Source organism: Mauremys mutica, chromosome 2 (genome assembly GCF_020497125.1).
Source record: "Mauremys mutica isolate MM-2020 ecotype Southern chromosome 2, ASM2049712v1, whole genome shotgun sequence".
Taxonomy (NCBI): Eukaryota; Metazoa; Chordata; order Testudines; family Geoemydidae; genus Mauremys; species Mauremys mutica.
The window spans coordinates 140,471,839-140,492,067 of NC_059073.1; the positions used below are offsets into that span (position 1 = coordinate 140,471,839).

The following is a 20,229-nucleotide window of genomic DNA, read 5'->3' on the forward strand; positions in this document are numbered from 1 at the left end:
TACCATACGAAATTAAGAATTCTCACCTCTTTCATATAATCCAGCACTTATACATTGAAACATTTTCCACAGGAAATATTTCATTAAAGAAAACCACATTATTTTTCTCCTCATTTGATTTCCTTATGCAAACACAGAGCCTTCTCAAGAGCATCTGCATTCGGCTGGAAGTGAAGTTTCACCATTTGCACTGGTGAACATGACACATGCAGTGGGGAAGATGGCAGGCTAATCATGATTAGCAGAAAAAGACCAGGAGGCACAACAGTTGAATGGGGGTGCAAGGAACGTAAATTAATTATGCCCATCCTCAGATACGCCAACAAATATTAATCATAAAGGGAATCATTATCTTTGGTCATGTCTGGAATGATGCCTCAAATGGGTTCCGGTATACAACACAGCCTCCTTGCCCCAGTCATCTCTTGTCCCTCTCATTTCTATGCCGTTCTCTAGGTATGCAATACCCTTCTTGACCCATTTCCCCAAGCCACTATTCTCTCTGCAGTCAAGCCCTTGCTAAAGTTTCCCTCCACAAGAAGCAAACAAACAAGAATTAAGAGCAACAATTGTTTAAAGCTCTACAAGTTATTCCCTTCTTGGGGTTTTCCATCGTGTTCCATTTTCTGTTTTATGCCATGATCCTACAAAGGCACATCTTTCCCATGATATATGTGAGGAATCTCACTGATGCCAAGTTAAGCACACATTAAAATCTCTGCAGAATTACGACCTCAGACTGTAATAGGACCTTAATATTTGTGTTTTATATAAAACACTGTTGGTGCTTAAATAAATAGGTAATAAATGTCACTAGCATGTCAAAGTTTCCTTCTGAATTAGGCTTAAAAGGCACAGGCCCATAGTGTCTCAACTTGTGCGCATACATTAGGATTCTTTTAGTGAATCTATCCTTTTCCAATGGCAAGAGAGGAAGAGGAGGTGAAATTCTGGATGGGTATTATTTAATGTGAATAGTTTAGTATGTATAATTGAAAATGACAAATGCCTTGGGCTTTCACCACAGTGAAAGGCACAGGAGCATAATGCAGATGATGATCTTCTATCTGAACAGGTGGGCTTGTTTGTCAACTGATGAAATGTGGTTAGACTCCAAAGAGAATGTGTAAAAGTGGCACTGTGGGGTTCTAAGTCAATTATGTCTCAACGTTTTCCATATCAGCTGTGCTCAGTTTAAAATGAAAATATATATAAAACTGCCACCTCACAAACTTGCCCTGAGATTCATAAGTCAAGTTGGGTTCTTCCCTTCTCAGACATCACCATATGTTGTGCAGGCCAAATGAAGCCTTTATTTACTACCATGTGACCCCAGGATCTTTAAAGTATTCCCCTTGTGACACTTAAGCAGTCCTGTGTGCATTCAATGGTCTAAGGAGGGACATGGATCAGAGTTCGCATTGCACTCCCTCTATCACCACCCAGCCCGGTCAAGCTAATGCTCCAACCAATGGACCAAGTTTGGTGATGAATCCTGGTCACGTGCCACCTGAGGCACATTGTGCACATGCTAAGAAGAAGAATGGGATAAGATCATCTACCTCACTGGAACTCCAGGAACATCTTTCTTGAAGATGCACAAGAATGAATAGACTCAAGTTCACTCAGTGATAGCTGCATTACCATTGCATGGCTAACAGGAGTAAAAAGCAGTAAAGTCTTGGTTTTGTCACCAAAGAAAGCAGATAGGTCTCTCACATGGGGAGGCAGACCTGAGGCGGCTATTTTTACATAAGAACTTAAACTTATCTTTAAAAATAAGGTTCTTTACTCTTTATAGAGGTTTTGCTAGCCAGAACTAAGTTGGTTATTAAAGGTTAAATTCATTCATAAGAACATAGGAACAGCCATACTGGGTCAGACCAAAGGTCCATCTAGCCCAGTATCCTGTCTTCCGACAGTGGTCAGTGCCAGGTGCCCCAAAGGGAATGAACAGAACAGGTAATCATCAAGTGATCCATCCCTTGTAGCTCATTCACAGCTTCTGGCAAATAAAGGCTGGGGCACCATCCCTGCTAACAGCAGATGATGAACCTATCCCTCCATGAACTTATTCCTGCATAGAAATCCTGCACTAGGCCTGCATACATCACTTATGTTATGTCCCAATAGATGGCCTATTTCCAGGGCTAAAATGCAACTTAACTGGTACACAGGCCTTGTATTAAGTACCTGCACAGGGCGTGAGGCGCAGTAGGTGAAGAAACTTCTGCTAGAAGTGGGTTTTTTGTTTAGTTTTGTTTTTTGTAGCAGGGTTCCATCTCAAAATATATTTGCATGGGACATGTTACGTGCATCATAATACAGTGTGGCTGATCAAATTGCCTTTTCACTGTAGAGGTGTGAACAGTAGCGTACAAATGAGAGAGATGAAGTATGTGCACACACAGGTGCGCACTGCAAATGCCAAAGGAAGCTAGCTGCAGCCTGCTAACAGAGTGGTATGAGCCAAAATTATAAGCCTTGGCAGACAGCTAAATGGAACACTTTGGGCCAGGTGTAACCAATTATACGCCATTGATCCCAGTGGAGTTGCACCCATTTACAACAGGTTTGAATTTGACTCTATATTTGTAAAACTAGAGTTAATTCTCCTTGTTTCACTTAAACAAACAAACAAAGACCATTTTGAAAATGTGGCTGTGCAATTTACTCCCCTATTTGCAAGATATGTTTCTGATTCCGTAGAGCACTTAAGAACATGCACCGCTTTTAGGGTGACCAGAAAGCAACTGTGAAAATTCAGGACAGGGGGTGGGAGGTAATAGGAGCCTATATAAGACGACGACCCAAAAATCGGGACTGGCTCTATAAAATCGGGACATTTGGTCACCCTAACAGCTTTAAGCATATGAATAGTCCTGCTGAAGTCAATGCATCTCCTGATCTGCTTAATTGCTCTGCTACATTAGGGCCTAAATGAGTACCCAGGTGCCATGTATCAGTGCCAGCTATGTATGAGCAAATATGGAATCTGTATCCATAGTTTGGCTGGATATGTCTAATTATGGGCTCCATACAGCAAAAGCAACAGGTGACCCTGCAGAGCTTATACAGCCCTAGCCCAGGCTTGGAAATCACCTACTGACTCCCACCCAGTGTTAGAACATGCCAGCACATTCCTCAAGTTATAATGCAATGAGGTAGTTAATTCAGCATTTCCTTCCCGCAACGCACACATTTTTTCAAGTGCGGAGATGGTTGCTTTTGCTTCTGAGGGTTTTTGGAGGCAGACAAAGATTTAAAGAAAAAAAATAGTAAAATCAATATAAAAAGTTGAGCAACTTCAATGTGTTCTTAAAAATACTAGCACTTTATTATGAGAACTTGACCTTCTTTTTCCTCTAAATCTTTCTTCTTTGTGAAAGCTGAGCTTGAGCACAAGGAATGAGCCAGTCAGACCTGTGGGAAATGATAGCCCTGAATTATGACTCTCTCCCCCTTACAAAATATGAGTCCCTTCAGAAGTATATCTGCCTGAGTATTTAATTATTAATAATATATTCCATTCCCATTTCCCCCCAATTATGAAACATTTTATTGCTTAAGATGCTATGATTTTTATTTCCAATTTATAAGTACTGCATGGTGCATATCCACCCTTTTACAAGTGGAACCTGGTAGCTATGGAGACAAAGAATGTTCAATCCAAGCTGAGGACAGTATTTCAGCAGGGACTTATGGATGCTACATGTGTCTTCAATGATCAGGTGCTTTAATGTCTCCCTGAGTCTTCTGTACTAAAACAACTAATGTTCAGTAAGTTGTTGTGCAAATACAGGGCCAGATTCCCAGCAACGGTAAACTGAAGTAGCTCTGTGGATTTCAATGTAGCTTCACTGATTAACACCAGCTGATTATCAGGCCCATAGACTACACAGTCTATCTTGCAAACATTCACATGCTTTACTCACATGAGCTGAAGCACCGAAGCAAATTCACCTGAAGTCAGAGAGTAGCGCTCCCTGGCACTAGGTGCTACATAGGCAATAACAAAAAGGCAGTCCCTACCCCCAAACAATTTACAATCCAAGTATAAGATGAGAGATGATAGCTACAAGAAGAGATGTAAGAAACAGAGAGCTAGAGCCCATGAAAACAGCAAGACATTAGCGATTAGCAGCGGCTGCTACACACCGGTTGCCCAGCCATTGTCTGGTGTGTTATTGGCATCACAACACAAGTGAGGTTTAAGGAGAGATTGAGATTAGAACTGTTCACATGAACAAAGGTTATTAATGTCTTTGGAAGAGCATGACCCATGTGATTAACTGCGGTCAACCCTTTGGATGGCTGAAATAATAAGTCTCATCATGAATGTAGGGCAAGATTTTCAGCCTAGCTTCACTGAAGTTAATGGAACCACACCAATTTACATCAGCTAGAGTCTGGCCTGTTGATAGTTCCTCTACCAAATTGACCGTGGATTCTCCTCTGACATTGTCCTCTTTAATATTCTTCAAGACTGGATTGTTATTTAGTGGTAAAAAAAATATCACTCATGCAACTAAGCAGGAAACGCTGGCTAACATTTTCCCTCTTGGCCTCGTAAGCCCTGACTTTCATTTAAATGGTCCTCAATATATAGGGCTAAATTCTGCTCCCACTTACATATGTTCAAATCAGAACTAACTGGTTATTCCAGATTTGCAATGGTGTAACAGAACAGAATTCAGCCCGAAGAGCATAATAGTCATAAAGGTCCTACCCTATCTTATATCCAAAGGGAAAACTATAGGTCAGATCCAGAAACTGATCCAATAAATCTACACTTTTCCAGTGCACACATTTAGGACTCAGAACATTCTCTAGTACCTAAAACACAAAAGTGGTTTCCAGGAATTACAGCGCCAGATCCTCAGCTGATGAAAATGCATGTAGTTCTACTGTAGGCAGTAGAGCTGCCTTGACTTACAGGAGCTGAAAATCTAGCTCACTATGTGAGACTGCATTTAAAGAGAGTGCAAATGTTGCAGTTAAATGCATTTGTATTAAATGTCATCACTGCTTATATGCATCTGAATGTCTATAGTTTGATTATCAGTTATCAAAGCCTTCTAAATGCAGGATAAGTTTTGAAAATGTGTTGTCAAAATGTCAATATGTTGCATTTGCCATCTTTTATAACAAACACTGGAAAGGCAAATGGTTTTAAAATCTTGCTTAAATTATTTTTCTTAGCAAAGCAATCAGTTGTATCAACCAGATACTAAAACAAGGTATTGCAAGCAGGTGACCTCTCTTTGGTTTATAGCAGCCACACCATGGCCTGGCATTCTCTCAGCCTTTAATTTTGCATTAAGATCAACTTCAGCATGAAGAAATTATGCCATATAAGCCCTGTGTTAATTGCCAGAGAAGACCCACACCTTTCAATTTGTATGCCATGATTTCACACCAGTATAATTTATTTTCAAACCTAAAATGACTTCAGACTTATAGCATCTGCTATGCACTAATGCCGTTATAGTAATTCCTTTGATTTCAATAGGCTTTGAATCATACCTAATTCTCCTCTGAGTTACTCTGGTGTAAATAAAAATGAACGTCACTGAAGTTAATGGAACTACACTGCTATAAAACCTGTGTGAGAACAGAACTAGGCCTTGTGAGTCAAATTGCACTCCCAGTGACCCCAGTGCAAACCCAGAGTAATTCCACTGACTTCAGTCGTTTTCCACTGGTGTTGCTGACAGCAGAATTTGCACTTGCTTTCTCAATTAATTTTGATGGCAATGATGGATATAACAGGTCGTTCATTTTCAACTGGGATGTTGCGCTAAGAAAAACCACCATGAATCACAGCCTTTCACTTTTTCTCATTAGCCTCTTTTAGGCCAACATGTTCCAAAAGCAAGTGGTGATTTTGGATGCCCAACTTGACATCATAAAGGGGTGCTATTTTCAGAAAGTGCAGAATAACTAGCCTCTAAAAATCAGGCCCTGGAAAGTGTCTCCAGTTGGTCACCAAAATCACTATCGACTTTTAAAAATACTTGGCCTTAATCTTTAAACATGTCTGGTTGCCAAAGAGACTGGCCAAACTCTATTCTGATTTCAACCTGACCCACTGACATCAGTGGAAATATGAGGGATGTGAATCAGGCACAATACACACTTAACATTTCCTGTTCAGGTCTACACAACAACAGTGGTCTGCCATTGTTTTAATACCAGTAGAGTTCACACAACATTAAGTTACCAAGTATTAGTTGCTAATAGGACACACTGTAATTGCCTAAATCCTTTTTACCAAGTATAAATGAGCAGTGGTGATCAAATTTTTATTTATCCACGTTCAAATAATTACAGAAAATGTCTATGACAGCTCAACTTTAAGCTGACAAAGTTTAAGAACATGGGACACAGACAATGATGGCTATTCTGCCTGTATCTACCAAACACTCAGAACCAAAGTGACACCTGGCGTAAGAGGGTAGAACTCTCTTGACCACAATTGAGGTGTATCCACTGAAAGTTTACAGCAAAAATAGCAGGCTCTTGCAAATGTATCTTTTGACTTGGGTCTTTTTCATGACCCCAATTCAGCAAAGCACATAAGCAAGTGCTTAAATCCATCACTATTCAGCAAAGCAGTTAAGCAGTGCTTAACTATAATGGTGCCATTGTGCTTATGTGGTTTGCAGCATTAGGGACCAAATGTGTAAATGTTAGTAACAAGTTTAAACAGCATCATCTTTATGAGTCCATATTTGTGATGTGATCTGGCATAAACTCGGATATAAACACTTTTTTAATAGTGCTAGTCTATCTGCCCTCTCTTAAATAGAAGGGGCCCTAATCTCCTCCAAATTAGGGAGTGACTCCCGTAAAGCCAATAGAGTTACACCAGTGTAAAAGGGGTACGTGCAAGAGGCAAATCGGGCCTCAGATGCCTTTAACATGGCTGTTTATTCCAACTTAATCTCACCCTTGAATGAACTTCTTTCAAGTTTCAGCTATTGAAAATAGCCACTGTCACTTCCCTGATTGTTGTAATTTAATTAAATAACCTTTCACACTGAGCAAACCCAAAAGCAAAAAGGCTCATTAATCTTTCTAGTGATTAGAAACACCTCAAGAGCTTCAAACATTTACCTCTCCTTCTCAGCAGCTGAAATGGTTTTAGGAGGATCATGGTTCATACCTCACATTCCCTGGAGCCAGAGATGGTATATGTGCAGGGCCCAGATCCATTAACTGATACATCCATGGTCTCAGAGTTTGTCGGCTTGTAGTCCACGTAATACTCCTGTAAAGGGGAGTTCATTTGCCTTTCGGACTCTCTGGCCTTTTTCCTGCGCCTCTTCATGAGAGAGTGTTGCTGCAGTTGTTTCATGCTGGCTGGGTACCGCTTCCAAGACACGTAGATAACCAACAAAATCATAGCCACTGAAAGAAAGAGAGCGACACTCCCAGCAATGATTTTATGAAAGGAAACATGCTCATACTCTGGTTCTGCTCCAGGTGTTGGTAAGTCTGGAGAAGGAGTGGGCATCACAGAGGTCATTTGATTGTTTTCCAGTTTGGAAATGGTAGGTTTGGGGATAAAGAGAGGTCTCTGGGGAGTTTTAGGTGGCTGGTATGATCTTTCAGTGACCACAACCTGGATTTCGGCACAGATATTATATGTTTCCACAGCATCGCTCACCTTTTCGCCCTGGATTTGCTTAGGGCCCGCGCATATCATAGTGCTTTCTTTATTTCCCTTGAAATTCTTAAGCCAAGTAACAAGAGGGCAAATGCTTCGAGTACATTCCCACATATTTCCGGACAGAGTGATGGATATTAGCGAGATCCACGCATTGACAGTCTCCTGAGAGATGTTGGTGAGTTTGTTGGAATCCAAGTTCAGCTTTTGCAGGTTGGGCAGGCATTTGAAGGTCCCAGGTTCTATCCCAGTGATGTCATTCCCCGATAAATCCAAGTTGTGCAAGGAACTCCAAGTCCATGTTAGCCCCTGGTTAATAGACCGGATCCTATTCCATTGCAAATAAATGGAGCGGAGGTTGAAGAGGCGTGGAAAGTGGGCAAAGTTGATCTTCGAAAACTGATTGTGCTCCAAGTGGAGCTCTGTTAGCTTCAAGAGGCCAGCGAAAGCATTACGGGATAAACTCCGCAGACGGTTGTAGCCCAAATCCAGAAAATCGAGATTTCGGCAATCTTGAAAAACTCTGATTGGCACAGTTTTCAATGAGTTCGACCGCAAGTGCAAGATCAAGAGTTTGCGAAGGCCCTTAAATTGCTCAGATTGCAACACCTGTAACTTGTTGTAAGAAAGGTCCAGATTGCGGAGATTGGGGACCGGGTGAAATGTTTTGTTGTGCAGATGGGTAATTTTGTTGGAGCTCAGAATTAATTCCTTCAGCCGACGGATCCCCTGAAATGCATCCTCGTCTACGGAGCTGATGTAATTATGGTCAAGATAAAGCCATACGAGCTGATTCAGGCCTGCAAACTGATTTGATTTAAGCTTCTGGATGCTGTTGTACCGTAGCGATAAGCCTTGAGAACCTCCAGAAATATTCTGAGGGATATCTCTGAATGCATGCGATTCACAGTACACAATTTTGCCATCACATCTGCAGTTCTTGGGGCAAGCTCGCTGAGCCCCTGCGAGCATAAGAAACAGCACCGTAGGCAGTAGCACTAACACCACACTCATGCCTCTCAGCTGCTTAATTAAATGGAAACCTACAATATTAAAAAGAAGACAAATGTCCATTGTAAAGCTATTAAAATAAATCATCATCAGATTACTAACGTCAATGGGGTTTCTGCTAAGGCATTAGTGGTATAGTTGATTTGAAGACAACCTGTTTTGCTCCTTTCTTGCAATGTTCCTTGTATAAATGTCGGGGGGGGGGTTGAGTTCCTATTCTACCTTTCCTCACACCCCCACCACTCTTGTTATTCAATTACATTTGTGTGATTTATGACCCCTTCGGATGACTGGGAACCCATTTGCTAGTCACTTGTTCTCCTATACATCAGCACTCTTCGTAGCTGGTATAGCCTTATCATTAGAAGCTGAGGCTTTAGCAAAACACATATTTGTCAAGTCACTGTACTGAATTCACTGTACTATTGGAAAAGGAAATGAGAGAGAGCTTCTGGTAGTTCAACAAGTAAAATGTTCCTTAATAAACCCAACTGCATGTAAATCTTTCGTAGTCCAATCCCAAACAATTAATATACAATAAGAGCTATAGCAAGCAGGCCAATATATAATAAAGTTTGTCCCCTGCCTTTAAAATGTGTCTTTATTGCATAATGGAACATTAGATGTAAGCATTACCGAACAGCATTCTGAATAATACTTCTGAGACTGCATTTCAGTGACTTCTCATTTCCATACATGCACATATAACACAAACATGTATGTGTATCTATATCATATAATGTCTGTACTGGACCAAGATATCATGCTGATAGTTTCATTAACATTCATACGTCATGATAAAATGATCATGATTAAAATATATGCCCATATTTATCCACGCATAGCTAACATCTACATATAAATAGATAACACTATATATGTGTAGATTGTATACACTGTATGTAAATATATATACACTTATGTTGGAATGTTGCCTTAAGAGCAGCAAAAACTATGAAGTTTAAAGAGTGAAACTTGAATCTGAATCCCCCTCCTCACTGCTGCTGATTTTAATCCTTTGCACTTCAGATGTCAGATTGGTTATTTGGTATTAATGCTGTTATGTGAGCACAGTCACATTTTCTACATTGTCTGAATAATCATGAGAAGAGGTCTCAGAAAATCCAACACACACACGTAGGCGCGCACACTTTCTCAAAGGCTGTAATAATTTTGGGACCACCAGCTCTCTCCAGAGTTGTAATCTTACTCACAATTAGGCTGCTTTCTTCCATCAGGAGAATTTATCTCCTCTTTAAATAGTGGCTTTATTATTTGTGTGCACGTCTCTCTCTCTCTCTCTCTCTCTCTCTCTCTCACACACACACACACACACAAATACTGTGCTGCACTTATTTGCTTGTATGGTCCAATTTTAAACCAAGAGGCAATCAGAGCAAGAATTTTTAATCCAAAAAGCCCCTGACTATGTGTCTCTGCCTTTCACTTTAATGGCTAGGTTTTTAATTTAAATCCTGATCTTTCACTATTGCTTATGTGCCAACAGCAGCACAGAAATATGTTTGAGCTATTATAGACTGGAGTGAGGGTGGGGTGATAAACCTGTCTCACTTGAAAAAATAAGACTGGCAAATGACTGCTGGAAATCTAGCAGCTACGTTAGGGATATCTTTTCAGATATCCAGTGAGCCGTTTCAAAACCACCTAAACAACAAAATCCATTACCCCTCCCCCCCACACACGCTCCTCACAAGCTGCAAAGTGTTAAACATCCTTCCTGACAGCCTGCGTAAGAGATCTACAGGCTTATTTAATATGAATATAAACCCAGAAGAAATCCTATGTGACTCTCTCATGGATATATATATATGTACATATCTATGTATGTAGAGGTGTGTGGGTGGGTTGTATAGATTGTGAATGTACTTTGCACAGTCCTTAACTCAGTGCATGCATTTAATTAATTACATATAAAAACACTGCAGGAGGAAAGAAGAGGGAAACATGATCTAAAAATATAATAGCAAGTACAGTGAGTCACCTGGCAAAGAAATGCACTGCTGCTGTTTAGATTGTTCTCCCTCTTGTAACAGCTAATAATCTGACTGAAAAATATACTGTACAGTTACAACTGTGCTAAGAAGGATTCAACAAAAGTTCACTTACCCATCCTTTTGTCATCCACAAATGTATCCCCTTTTTCTTCCTCCAGCTGTTTTCTCCTCTCTGTCTCACTCTTGCTTTTGTGTTTTGTTTTGTTTTTTAAATTGGTCTCATTTCTTTAAACCATTGCAAGCTTCATGTCACAGCACAGCTGCCAGTCACATCACCACCATCCGGCGTGCATGCCAGTAACCCACACAAAGTTCCCTAGAGAGGACAAGCAAGAATTTTGGGGACGAGGGAAGGAAGGGGATGGGGGTGGGGAAGACAGGACCAGGGATGGGGGTACAGAGGAGATGGGGGGGACCCTAAGCTCTCAGAGCCATTGTATAAGTCTTTAGAGAACCGACAGCATTAACTGGCAATCTGCATGTAAAAGCGATAGCACACCATGAAGGTAAGCCAACTTCTCTGGGAGGAATAAGAAAATCTTCCCCGGTACCTAGCATCCCTTATTCTGCTGCCTTTTGCCATTCCCAGACACAGCAATCCATCTTCCAGCTCTCCAGTTCTTGAAGCAGACAGGCCTCCTGCGCTGTATAAGCCGAGCCCAGTTTAAAAGCTATGCAGGATAGGTTTATCCATTTAGCTGGTCAGGTTTAAAGTGTTTTGTAGCTGGGCTGAGAGGCAGCTCTTGTCTAATTCAGAAGGCTTTCCAGCGAGTGATGATGCTCTGGAGCTTGTTGGTGATAATGTTCTAGTTTGCGATACACTGAGTGCCCTCCACTGGAGAAAACAGATCGCACATTAAAGGCATGAACAAGTGATCCTGTCATTGCTATGCAGACTTTCCCCTTTCAGAAAAGAAAATTAAAGACACAGATTGCGTCTCCCCCCTCTCACCCCCCACCTCATCTCCCTGCCTAGATTATTAAATGTTGATGCCATGGTTTTCTTGCAGTGACTGTAAAAGACTAAATAAAACACCTGTTTCCTGCATATTTAGCAAGCTGCATGCTCTAAAAAAAAAAATTCCTTCTAACCTGAATATTTTTCTTGTGCGAATTATAAATTGTTTTATTTTCTTTATTCAGCAAGGGAAGAGGTGGAGGGGGGGAAGAGGAGGGGATACTTGCAAATTTAAAATGAAAGTGATTTTAAAGGGGCCAGGCAGGGGCTGTGAAATATACAAATCAATCATCCACATAAATGGAATTTAATTAAAAGTGCCACATTACAATGTAAATATATTGAATTTTTTTCTTTCCTTAACTAGGTTAATTGCTTTTTGTCAGAAAAATATAAAGTTCACTATCCAGTGCAGGGATGGAGATGCATAGTTATTGATACTTTATCCCCCAGCCCCATATCTTTTTCAGATTCAAAAGCAGTGTGGTGCAGCAGATAGGGCACTCGACTGGGACTCAGGAGATCTGGTTCCTACTCTCAACTCTGCCACTGACCTGCTGTGTGACCTTGGGCACATCACTTCTGTGACTATGTTTCCCCTCCCACCTTTTGTGTACCATGTCTATTTAGGGCTTCATATACCTTCCATGTAAAGGGTGGGACAGAGTCATAGGGTGGTCCCCACCTGAGGTGCCCTCCTACACCACAGCATAAGGGTGACTGCCTCAGTTTCCCGTTCTTTTTGCCCATGAAAGGATCACTGTTTCTCAGTGTCTGATACAAAGCCCATCTCTGGACATAACATATTGCTGTACATGTTCAATCGTCCACAGAACTCTCCCGATAAAACCATCCCTCCCAAAATATGACAGGTTCACAGCAGTTTTCCATGCCTCCACCTGGATCTTTATTTCCAGGTCATACTCCTGAGAGTCCATCTCCAGTCTGTTCCCAGACTCTGCCCTTGTTCTAGGGCTCCACTTTCCAGGCTAACTCCCAGGTTTGCTTCTTTGTCATGACTCTTCCTCAACAGCCCCAAGTCAGGTCTCCCATGACAAAACACCTCGTAGTGTTCCACTGCCCCAGACCTCGCTGCCTGTGAGTCCTACCACTACTCAGGGAACCCCCTCCAGGACCAACTCCTTGTTCTGGGCTCCGGTTTCTCCGCCCCCCCCACACCCCCGGACTGCTGTAGGCAGTCGCCTAGGGTGCTAGGATTTGGGGGGCACCATTTTCTTTGGCAGCGACCGCGGTGGCCGGATCTTCGGCCGCCCCGGTCACCACCAGTACTTAGGCAGAGGGAGCCGGGGCAGGGCCGCCTGCAGCAAGTAAGGGGGAGGAGGGGTGGCACGCAGTGGAACTCCCTGCCCCAGCTCACCCCTGACCCGCCTTGTCCCCGAGCATGCCGTGGCTGCTTCACTTCTCCCGCGTCCCAGGCTTGCGGGGCCAATCAGCATAGGCGCCGCAAGCCTGGGAGGTGGGAGAAGTGAAGCAGCGACGCGTGCTCGGGGTGCTCATGCATGGAGCAGGGGTGAGCTGGGGCGGGGGGGTGGGAAGCTGCCGCAAGGGGGGTGCCTCAGGGTGGAGGGGGGGAGCTGCGTGGGGGGGGGGCGCCTCAGGGCGGGGCCGCGGGGGGCGGGGGAAGAGGGCACAAGGTGGAAGTTTCACCTAGGCCGCAAAACATCCTTGCACCAGCCCTGTTCCCACAGTGTTACTCCCTGCCTGGGAGTCCTAGCCTTGCTCTTGGGATCCACCCTCCAGCACCAACCCTCTTGTTTTGGGTTCTTTGGCTCAGGAAGGTCAGCAGGCTGGCCATCCTCTGGCCTCCTAGCCCCCAGATCTTCCCAACCTCCTGGCACTGGCTCTCGAGCTGAGGCAGGTCAGCAGCCTAGCCCTCCACCGGCTTCCTCATAATTCCTCTTTCTTCCTGCTCTCTGCAGCTTTCCCCAGAGACCTCCTCCAATCTCCTGCATCTCTCATCTGCCAATCTCCTGGACTGACCCACTCTGTCATCAGGCTCTCCTCCTTCTCAGGTCCCCCAAGTGCCTTCACTTAAGCCTAACTGGAGGTCAACTGAACAATCGCAGATGTGCTGGCCTCTACCCTCTTAAGGACCAACGTCACCCTGTAACAGACAGACAATCTCGTGCTATGGGCCAGATTTTCAAAGGCGCTCAGCTCCCATTTAGAAACCCCTGTAAAACCCAGATTTTCACAAGTGCCCAGCGCTCGGTATCCCCCGTTGTGACCACTTTCAGACAGATTTTCAAAAGAGCTCATTACCTAACCTGCAGACCTTTCTGAAAAATCTGGCCACTTATATATAAACTTGAATGGGAAGCAAGCTCTTTGAAAGAAATCTGTCCTCAGTTGTAGAAGCTGAAGTCTTCTCAAAATACTGGCCTATGTGTCTGTACAGCACCTAGCACAATGGAGCCCTGATCTTCCCTGGAGACTCTGGATGCTGCTATTAGCAATTCCTCTACTATTAACAATAATAAAATTCAGGTATCATTCAAACCCCTAGCTCTTTATTCCAGTTTGACTACAGGCTCCAATGGCAATTTTGCCTGAGTAAAAACTGAGGCTCCGATCCTGCAATCAACTCCAGATGAAGTCAAGGGGCTGCCCCCCTCCTACTACCCTCTCTCCCCACTTCACACAGAGTCAAGTGCATGATCTAGGCCTGATTAAAGATATCAAGATTTGGCCCTCAGTAACTAGGGATGGGGAAACAGCTCCAGTAAGGACTAGAGATGGGCTCAAATAAGTTTCTGATCCAGGTCCAACTTCTCAAAGTTCAGGGGAGTTTTGATCCAGGTTTTAGTTCTGGCCTGGAATAAAGGATATGAGGCGATTTACAAATCTCCTTTCAGACTCTGACCTTAGCTGAATCTGCATTAGCAAATGTTACCATGTTTGATTTCTAACAATCAAGTAAGCTAATCTGATGCTGGTACCCACCCTACTGGATTCATGGTTTAGCTGTAAGAGGTGACATGATGCTAAAGACAATTTGTCCATGTCTACACACACAACAAGGTCATGGTCCGCATCGTGTTAGCTAACTTGATTGTTAAAGGTAATTTTTAAGCATGATAAAAATTTCTAATATAGACAAGGCCAAAGTCTCGGGCCCTGGGGTTGGGTAGAGACAATTCTCTAAGAAAAACCTATCTAACACTTTGCCAAAAACTCAATCTATTTTTTGGGGGGGGGGGAGGAGGAGAGGGGAATAGAGGGGGAAATCTAAAATACCTACAAAACTTTCCCCATAGTTTTCTTTTTCCTTGATGTCTGTATTTCTTATTTTTATATGAGACCAGAAGCCCAACTGCCAGAAGCTGTCCCACATTCTATACCGCAGTAGAGGTCGTTGGAAAATGTTTTTTTGTTTTCCGCTGAAAACTTCCACAAAAATGAAAATAATTTTGTTTCCGTTTTAGATTTCCTTTGAAAAACCCCCAACTTGAAAACTTTGGGAATTCAGCCAAAACCAAAACAGTTTTCAGTTGACAAACAAAATGTTTTTGGCCTGCACTAAAATGTTTCAGTTCTCTGCCCCCACCCCAAAATCAAATCCAAAAATGTCAAGGAAAGCTGACACTTCCCATAACAATTTTAATTGTGTCAAAACCCCAATTTTTGACCAGACATAAAGCTAGCCCAAAAGGAAGCAAGTTGTATGAAAAAGATGAAAATGCCTGTTTTTAGTCCCATTCTATTTATTCCCATTCTCTACCCAAGAAATAGAGAGTTTACACAAAGTTGGTACTCAGCTGATCCCAATCCAAATGGCAAGATTTCTTGCCTGCTGCTATCAGAAATCTGCAGAAATTATCAATACTAATAAGCAATGAGCCTGTTTACACTGAGATCTACTCTTTATCATCCAGACTGATGACTCTGTATTTGTTTAGTTAAGCTTTTGATCAATATAATAGCTGTGATTAGGGTTTTTTGTCATTCTGTCAGGGCGCATGGAGGTTTGGCCTTGAGCCTTTAAACTTAATGGTTTGTATCTCATTTCATAAAGAAATGATAATAATAAATAGAGAATAAACAATATGTTGCACTTACATGGCACATTACATCTTCAAAGTGATGTACAGACACTAATAACCCTTACAACATGCCTATGAGGGGAGGGAAATTTCATCACAAATCTATGGCCACCAACACCACCACACCTATCACTATGCTGCAACTTTCAGCAACTTGAAACTTCACAGTGACATCAAGGATAAAACTAGGACTGGACAGGAAAACCATTTTCCTGTCCCACAAGAATTTTTGAGATTTCTGAATACATTTGCCATCATTAATTGAAACAAAAAGCTAAAATCTAAAAATTTTTTGCAAACTAACGAACTGAAAAACAATTCCATTTGGGTTGATTGAAACATTTCATTTAGCTTTTGACCTTTTGGTTTGTTTTTAATTTCTTTTTTGCATAAATTAAGTTATATTTCAAAACAAAAAGTCATTCTGGACCAGAAAGAGAACTTTTCCTTTAGAAAATGTTGAAACAGCACAATCTGACAATTTCAAAGCCTTTCCCCCTTGCGCCAACACTTTTTCGAGTCAGTCAAAAAAAACTCCAAAAACCAGTTTGGGAAAAAAATTCCTGACTTTTTCTAGGTACACCTCCAATCACACTGCCCCAAAAGTGTCAACTCACACTCTTTGATTATGTCTACACTTAAACCACTACAGAAGCACCACAGTGCTTCAGTGTAGACACGCCCTGAAGTGGATTTTTCACATCTCTGAGCAACATAGTTGGGTCAACCTTATTTTTTAGTGCAGACCAGGACTAAGGCTATGTCTACACTACTGCGCTAAGTCGACCTATGCTACGCAACTCCAGCTACGTGAATAATGTAGCTGGAGTCAACATACCTTAGGTCAAGTTACCACGGGCTCTACACCACAGGGGATCGACGGGAGAAACTTTCCCATTTACTTACCTTACTCTTCTCGTTGCGGGAAGAGTACAGGGGTCGACTGGAGAGAGATCTGCTGTCAATTTGGTGGGTCATCACTAGACCCGCTAAATCAACTCCCTGTAGATCGATCTCAGAGCGTCGATCCCAGCTGTAGTATAGACATAGCCTTAGTCAGAACTTTCTGATCTGACTATTGTGAGCTCTTCTTCTCTGGCACTCTTACCATCCCTGCCCTGTCCATTCAGAACACAGCTGATGAACACATGATCTCTGCTCATCTTTCTGATCATGTCATCTCCACATACCTCCATATTCCTCAACTGTCTTTTTCTTTTACTCAGTCAGCTTCAACCCCTTCACCATTCTGTCCTTTCCTGCTGGGCTTTTATGCAGCCTGATGAAAATAATAGGGGCCTTGAAATTCTCAAAGAGGGAAGGGACTCCCACTGAGATAGCAAGAGACATGAGAGTGACAAAGTGGGTAAGGTAATATTTCTTATTGGACCAGTGAAATAGGCAAGCTTTTGAGCTACACAGAGCATTTTTGAAGACGGTCCATCTTGTGACTCTCATATCTTGGGACCAACACAGCTACAACAACATTATAAATAGGAAAAGATAAATCAGCCTGCGGAGTATCTGGGCCTTCTATCTCTTCGTGGCCTCCTTTACAAAAGACAGAACATTTACACAGGATTGCACCCAGTGTTCAAAATTCACAAGTCAGGCCACAAAATAAATAAATAAATAATAATAATAAAATCATGAGACTGGTTTCAGAATCACCAGACTGAAAAGAAAAATAATACATTTTCGGTTCTTTGTATTTGCCTTCTGGTTCTGAGCCTTTGAGGTTCACTTGAGTCAACTCTCCAAGCTTTTTTCCACAACCACAAAGCTACGAATTTATTTTTTTTAAATAATAATAAAGCTGAGATTGCCACATAGACACCACCAGCTGAGGCTCTAAGGAAAATACAAAGGGCGAAATCATGATCATTTAATGGAAAAATTCTCATTGACTTCAGTGAGGCCAGGATTTCACCCCAAATATCTTCAGACTCCAAATTAAATCTTGAGTTCTGGCAACATTGTTTATATCTGGCAAAATGCATGGAATTCAGATTTTAAAAATACCTGGACAAGGGAGAAACAGTTGGTTGGAAAATTGTCTGCATCAAAATGGTTTGGATTTTTTTGTTCTGATTTTTGGAAACTCAAAACATTTCAAATACCTCCATCAGGTGAGGTTTTTCTAAAGGACTTAAGCACAGTTGGGCATCCAATTTCCAGAGACGTAGGAGTTGGAAAGCTCACTCTCTTCCATGCTTTTGAAAATCCCAACCATGTATTGGTTGACCAGTGGAGGGGGAAAAAAACTATCACAGAAAACTTTGTGGAATTCTTCCCTGTTCATTTTCATCTCTCATCAAAAACTCAAAATTCAAAAAAATTCAACCAGCTCAAATAAATATCCAGATAACCTGGCTGTATACCAGTCTTTACATTCACATAAGTAATTTAATGTGCAGAAACAGAACATATATAGCCTAATTGTGAAGGCCTTGGCCAGATCCTTGTCTGATTCATTTAATAGATTTTAAGCCCGTAAAGGGTCATGACGATCCTCTTCTCTGACCTCATGCATTACAGATGCCAAAGCACCTCACCCAGAAATCTCTGCATTGAGCCCATAACTTCCATTTGAGTTATTGGGTGTCTTTAAGAAAGACACCCAGTCTTGATTTAAAGATGGCAAACGATGGCGAATCCACCACATCCTTAGGTAAATTGTTCCAATGGTTCATTTCCTTCAGTGTTTAAAAGCTTGAGTCAGAGCTCTGGCTAAGAGGACTTCGGAAGCTAGTGTTTATTCTTTCAGCCCACATATTCAAACAAATACTATTTCATCTATTTTCCAAGTACATGGGTGTAATTCACTTGTCTCCATCATGAGCCACCATTACCCCATCCATTCACTACACTTCTTAATGAGCAGTTATTTACGACCGTCATGTGCACCATGCACCCTATTTCTATAATAGAATGCCCTCGAACACCAAATATTACCACGCTTCAGACTTTGGAAAAGTTTGTTTTAGATTAGAACTTTGTGGCTCAAGCCCATGAGTAGATATTTTCATGGTGTGGTATAATCTGAATAACTCAGAAATGACCACACGCACAGGTATGACCTAAGCACCTAATCCTGCTCAATTCAAGTCAATAGGAGCTATGCCATTGTCTTCAAGGGGCACAGGATCAGAGTCACACACACACGTTTCACATGACTGCTTTATTGTCTGGAGTTAGTGTAACCCACCGGTGAGGGTGAGTTACAGCTCCCCCCACAATATGCCCATTCAGAGGATTTGAATCTGATACAGCCTCCAGCTACTGAGTCTTGGCTCTTTAGCTCATGTAGCAGCTTGTGCTTGTGTAACCTACACACCTCCTGGGTGTGGTGTTGTGTCCCATCTAGTGGTACTGAGACCACTTAGAGAGAGATTAATGAGTCTGCTCTACAACCTTAGCTAACAGGCAGCTGGCTTTTAGCTCATACAGTAGAAGCTCATGCACTAAGCTCCAGAGAGGTCCCAGGTTCACTCCTGCCCACCAACAAGCTGGTCTGTTGGTGTTACACTTATATCTCTGGAGGTCTCTAGTTCAGTCCCACATGTGCTGGATAAGATGGCGGTCATCATACTAGTACCAGCTGGGTGTGGCATGGAGGAAGCTGTCTTAAAATAGAAGTTTGGATTAGGAGAGGAATGCAACACTTAAGCCTGTAGTGCCTGAATGCTCCACCCTTGGTCAAACCACTAAGGAAGGGCATTGTTTCTAGTTGCTTCTGAGCCTATTTCAAACCAAAACTTTCACTGTTATGTCACATTCACCCATATTCATTTGTATTATTATTTCAATTTTTATTTGCAGCTTTTAATTTAAACTTTGCTTATCTATTTAGGCAGTTGCTTTTTATTTATAAATTCATTTGATTAATTATAAATGCCAAACCTCAGCTCTGCCTGCTTTTAACACAAAACTGAAGAAGCCCAAGTGTAGCTACAAAAATATAGTCCATCATGACACAACTCTAGCAGCCTATCCTCACCCCTTAACCAAATTTCATCCCCCCCCACACACACACTCTTTTCCATCCTCACATCAACCCCTGAGCACAAACGGTCTGATCCAGAAGTCAGTGATATCCATGGAAATACTCCCACTGACTTCAGATCAGGCTGTAAAAGCATGTGACTATAGCTCGTCTTAGAAACATGCCATAAGGGTCAGCAGATTCAGACATTATGAACCACTGGGTGATACAATTGCTCTGACACCCTGTTGATCTTTTGTTGGGTGCCATCCTTATTGGCCATATCTTCAATGGGAAAACAAGTCATAATAAAAATATATTAACTGACACATTACAAATAAAACAAATGTTAAAAATATTAGCACCTAGTGTAGACAGCAACAGGTGGTCACGCTGAAAACATAAACAGCTTTTCCTTGGGTTAACCATGACCAGCTAACATTACACTTGTCCACACTAAGGGCATAATTGTATTTTAAAATTGTGTTAGTTAAAACATTTCAGCCAGCACATTTGCTAGTATG

At 42.0% G+C, this 20,229-nt stretch overlaps 1 protein-coding gene across 9 annotated transcripts in view; it reads right to left on the reverse strand.

The window, feature by feature from the left end:
- The window catches only part of LRRTM4 (leucine rich repeat transmembrane neuronal 4), a 799,408-nt gene that overhangs the window by 421,080 nt on the left and 358,099 nt on the right, over nt 1–20,229 (reverse strand). For 7 of the 9 annotated variants that reach the window (XM_045008275.1, XM_045008274.1, XM_045008272.1 and 4 more), the window contains 2 exons: nt 10,811–11,014; nt 7,169–8,715 (listed from right to left, as the gene is read on the reverse strand). In XM_045008275.1, coding sequence (XP_044864210.1) covers nt 7,169–8,715; nt 10,811–10,814 — 1,551 coding nt within the window. In that variant the 5' untranslated portion in view covers nt 10,815–11,014. Of the gene's footprint in view, nt 1–7,119; nt 8,716–10,810; nt 11,534–20,229 lie in introns of all 9 variants that reach the window. The other 2 variants (XM_045008271.1, XM_045008277.1) reach the window with 2 other exon arrangements.